This window comes from Mus pahari, chromosome 17 (assembly GCF_900095145.1).
Source record: "Mus pahari chromosome 17, PAHARI_EIJ_v1.1, whole genome shotgun sequence".
NCBI classification, from domain to species: Eukaryota; Metazoa; Chordata; class Mammalia; order Rodentia; family Muridae; genus Mus; species Mus pahari.
In genome coordinates, this window is record NC_034606.1 from 63,991,420 (window position 1) to 63,996,404 (window position 4,985).

Genomic DNA, 4,985 nt, shown 5'->3' on the forward strand with positions numbered 1-4,985 from the left:
CACACTCACTGCTGGGCTGTGTGGATACAGGAGACCTGAGTGTCCATCCCAGTGCCTCCCAAGTCCCCCCCCCACACACACACACAGCGCAGGTGCTAAGTGAGAACTTACTTTCCCAGGTTTTCCGCAGCCCTGGAGCGGGCCTACCAGGCCATTCCGGGGACCACAGGCAGGCCAGGGGCTCTTGGGGTCGGTGGACACTGGCTGGAAATCCCCATACTCAGGCTTGGGTTCCCGCCAGCTCTTGGGGGGCAGCTCCTTGCCATCCACCCTAGGGATAAGAGTGTGATGGGTGTGAGGGAAACCCAGCTTCTCATACCTAGCAGTCGCTAAGGTCCAGCCTTAGCTGGAGTGTCGGTTGAGGCTTTGGGTATTGTAATGTACCATTCCTAAGGAGGCGATAGGGTGGGGATGCTTTGGGGCAGTGCCAGGCAGAGGCAGGTGGGGCTCTGAATTTGAGGCCAGCCTGGTCTACACAGTGTGTTTCAGGCCAGCCTACCTATTCAGACCCTGTCTCACACAAGCACACGAGATGGAAATGCTTTCAGAGGCAGAACCTCTCAGGAAGCAACTAGGATTAGTCATGGTCATGAGGGCACAGACCCCTGTGACTGGTGGCTTTTCAAGAGGCAGATGCCAAGCACCACACTCCGTGCCTCGTCCCGTGACACTCTGGGTTGCCACAGGACTCTGGAAGCAGAAGGCAATCACCAGATGTGGCCCCTAGATCTTTAGAAACCATGGGTCACAATGACTCCCCCTCCCCTTTATAAAAGTAGTCTGTCTTAGAAACACATTTAATTAGCGATACGAAACACACCAGCCACGAACCCTCCAACACTGCTGGCCCTAGAGGTGTGTGCTGTGGCCCACCCTGGGGAGAAGGGCCTGTGCAAGCTTTCTTCAACACCTCCTGGAGCTTAGGAAAGGCGGGGTGGGTGGAGGGGCGGGGAAGAACCCGGGAGCGCACCTTCAACTCCTCCCAGGGTCACTGTGCCTAGCTCGCTGACAGAGCAGTTCACACCCAGGACTTACAGTACCACCATCCTGGCCTGCTGCCCTGGGGTTTCTGAGAACAGGGTAACCCGAAATGAATGCCTTTCTCGGGGCATTTTTTACCCAGATGGCCTCGACGCTGTAAACACTGAACGTGGTCCCTTTCTCTAAATCAGGACACCACCGTGGCAGGAGCCAAAGGGGAGCCTTCTTGCCCCTTCCCCAAGGTAGACTTTCATCAGACTGGCTAGGAACCCGTTTTTGCTTCCTTATACAGACACCTGAGGGGCTGCAGGAGGCCGGGATCTGGGAAAGGTAACTCAGCAGATGAGAGCTAGTCTCACTGAGCTAACACCAGGCAGCCAGTGAAGAGGACAGGGTAGTTAACCCCGTTTTATGAGTCCTAACTTCGGTCTTGGCCAGGTCACCAGCTCACAGGTGTCCCCCTGGCACTATGTATTTCTCTTGACCTCTGGGAAGCTCAACCTCCCAGGGCAGCCCCAGCCCACTGAGTACCTACCCCTGGTCCCAGGCCCTCACCTGTTCAGTAGCTGTTGCATGAAGGTGTCTGCACCCTGATACATGCCGGCTAGCTGGCCTTGGGCCTGCCCCAGACCAGGGCTGGGCACGGTGGCTGGGCCCCCGGGCCGTGGGCGGGCTCTGCTCAGGTACGCCTTCTCTTCCTCTAGAGCTCGGCGCAGGTCTTCTGCCTTCGCCATCAGCTTGGAGATGTTGAGGCTCTCTGCCTCCAGCTTCCGGGCTTCCGTCTTGACTTCTTTCCGGAGTGGGGAGCCCCCACCGGCCCCTTCCTTGGTTTTGGTAGCATCTGTGCGGCGGTTCAGAGCCGGCAGCTTGCTCTTTTTAAGGCCAAACCAGCTGGCGATGCTGCTGGTGTTGCGGTGTTTGGCTTCGGAGCCCGGAGTCCGTTCTTGACCTTGAAGGCGCAGCACGTTCTCCTCAATGCCCTTCATCACCTTCTCCTCGATGGCCGAGTGTGGGGCTGGCCCTTCTGAGCCCTGGCTTGGGTCGGCGGGGCTGGGTACTGGGGATGTAGGCTGGCCAACGGTGCTGCCACAATCTGCCCAGGATGGGCCCTTCACTTTGTCAGGCTTGGGGGGCTCCTTAGTGCCTAAGGGTGCCACAGGACGGGGTACCACCTTGGTGGGGGACTTGGAGGGTAGCTTTGTCGGGCTGCCGTGAGGGCTTTTGGGTTTGCCCAGGCTAGGGGCTGAGGTTGGCACTTTTGCAGGTGTGCGGGGCATCTGGGGACACAGGGCCCCTGCTAGCCGACTCTTGGCCAGCTCCACTTTGGTGAGGCAGCTCCTCGGTGAGATGGGCTCCAGGTCCACTCGAGCGCCCATGGAGTGGGAGGAGTAGACTCTGGCACCAGGATCTGTAAGTCCAGGTTCCTGCTGCTTCAGGCTGCTTGTGCCCAAGGCCACTGCTCCCCGAAAGATACCTTTAGCTTCTGGCTGCTCCAGAGGTCTCGCGCTGGGCGGCATGTCTCCAGCACACTCACCGGACCGCACTAGTGCCCTGGCCTTCTCAGCGCTAGACCGGGCTGGCACCCCGTTCTTTTCTGGACCCAGGGGCCCGTCGGGGCCCGTCTTCAGTTTCCCAAGTGCTGCCAATCTGTCTCGCAGAGGTGTGTGGCTAGGGTCACCAGGTCGTCGCCCCGATCCCTGGCAAGGCTTCTTGGATGAGCCACCCGGGGTCCTGCGGCTGGCATGGGGAGACTCAGAACCTGTCCTGTCCATGCTCTTCTCCTGGGGGCCACTGTAGGGACAGGATTCTGGGAGGCCAGGGCTGGGGGCCCTGGGGCTCCTGAGGACCTCAGGGGTCTGGGGTACCTCTAGAGTCAATTGTGGGTAGGTGGACACCTGCAGTGGGGATGGAGGCGGTTCTGGGGAGGAACCCCTGAAAGTGCTCCGGGAAAGGTCCAGGATATTTTCAAAGCAGGGAGACACTACCGGTCCTGGTGACAGAGCAGTGGACACAGACGACTGGGAGGGTCTGAGCTGCGTAGAGTCTGGCATTGCGGAGCAGGGCAGAGGGCTGCTGGGCAGGCCCTGTGCCCCCTCTGGGGACAGCTCTCCTCCACCCAGACCTCTTCGAGCCAGCAATGGGGAGGGGCTGCCATCTGAGCCACTGTTGCGACAAGGGATTCGAGAACTCCGAGGAAGCTGGGGACTGAGTTGGGGACCTCCTGGGCTGGGGACCTTCTCTGAGGCTGGAGGCAGCTTGAGAAACTTGAGACCTCTGGCTGGAGAGGGCAGAAGGGGTCCCTGGGCATCCCCGGGGGAGGAGGGCCCAACCTGGAGCTTGGTTTTCACCTGAGATGAGGAGTGGGGATGGCCAGGCCGGGAGCCCAGTGGGGAGTCCCCTGCACCCATGAACATGCTGAGGAAGGGAAGGGGCCCCTGGCCCTCTGAGGTAGCACCAAAGCCCAGCCTGGTGGCCTCTGGGGTACTTGTACCCCAAGCTGACTTTGAGAGGCCTTTGGACTTGGACACCTGTGGGGGTCCTGGATCTGGTGAGGATGGCTTCCCAGCGCCTGGCTGGTCGCCATTGAGGGGGCCTGTAGCCCCAGCCAGGAAAGCTTGAAGGTACGTCTCTGTGTCTCCAAGGAGCTGGCCCAGATTTAACTGCTTGCGGGCCAGGGCACCAAGCAGGGTGTCGGGGCTGGGGGCCTCATTGGGGTCTCCTGCTTCATCAGAAGAAGACGAGGAACTGCTGCCCGGAGCACAGTGTGGGCCAGAGCTGGGGCCCTGGGCTGGCGGTGGGGCCCTGCTAGAAGCCCAGGGTTGCCGGATGCCTTCTTCTTCCCCAGGGCCCCCTAAGACCCGCTCCCAGTGCAGCAGTGCCCCTAGGCTCCCAGGACCGAGCAGCAGGTAGGGCGCCCAGGGTGAGGGTTCAGGCTGCGGTGGGCCACAGGGCTCGCCATTGATGGGCTCTGGGGAGCCAGGGCCTTGGCCTGTGGGTCTCCAAGGGGTGGCGGGTGAGCACAAAAGCAAAGGGTCGGTCTCCTCCAAGGCTCGCAGCACCTCTAAAATCTGAGCTTTCTTCCGAAGAAACGGGGACAGGGCATCCAGCGCCGGGGGTGGAGTGGCCGGGGGGCCTGGGCCACCTGGCCGTAACTGCTGCTCCCAACACACCTGGGAGGAGAAAAGGCGTGGGGGGGGGGGGAGACTGTGTGGCTGGTGCCGGAGGCCCAGGCCTTAAGGTAAACATTTCATAAAGGTATTCCAGGACAAGCTATCACACCTGTGTCTGTACCACAAACAACTCCAAATCCACAGCTCTTGGGATGTGATGCTTTGGTTTTCTCAAGCACTGCTGAGCCCTGCGTAGCCGGGCTGTCACACCTCACACTCAGAGTAGACTGTGTACCCCATGTCCAGTCTCCTAGCCCCACTACTCTTTTTTAAAAAACAGATTTTTTTTCTTCAAAGGTTTATTTATTATATGTAAGCACACTGTAGCTGTCTTCAGACGCACCAGAAGAGGGCATCTGATCTCATTACAGATGGTTGTGAGCCACCATGTGGTTGCTGGGAATTGAACTCAGGACCTCCAGAAGAGCAGTCAGTGCTCTTAACTGCTGAGCCGTCTCTCCAGCCCCCTACTATTTTTTTGCATTGCTAGCCCGACCAGTTACAGTGCTGGCCTGTGCTTGTTCTAGGATGGAGGGAGGCCTGCCTGTGTTCTGGCTTCAGAAAGTACAGAAGTTCAAGAGGAGGGTGTATCACAGCTGAGACCTCAGTCCTTCACGGCAGGCAAGCATGGGCCTTGTCTGGTCAGAGAACTGAGCGGCAGGCAGCAGTGCCAGCAGTGCCAGCAAGCCTGGGGATGGCCCCATGCAAACCTCTGCTACCCAGCCCTGTCCTGCAGAGCTTAACTACAATATGCTCTAGAGTCAGGGAATCAAGCCCAGTTAACTACAATATGCTCTAGAGTCAGGGAATCAAGCCCAGTTAACTACAATATGC

At 59.2% G+C, this 4,985-nt stretch overlaps 1 protein-coding gene across 3 annotated transcripts in view; it reads right to left on the minus strand.

Moving 5' to 3' along the window:
• Nckap5l (NCK associated protein 5 like) overlaps positions 1 to 4,985 on the minus strand; it is a 38,461-nt gene that overhangs the window by 3,298 nt on the left and 30,178 nt on the right. For all 3 annotated transcript variants that reach the window (XM_029548252.1, XM_021217069.1, XM_029548253.1), the window contains exons 8-9: positions 1,537 to 4,151; positions 112 to 271 (exon numbers count right to left, since the gene is read on the minus strand). In XM_029548252.1, the coding sequence (XP_029404112.1) occupies positions 112 to 271; positions 1,537 to 4,151 (2,775 nt within the window). The remainder of the gene's footprint in view (positions 1 to 111; positions 272 to 1,536; positions 4,152 to 4,985) is intronic.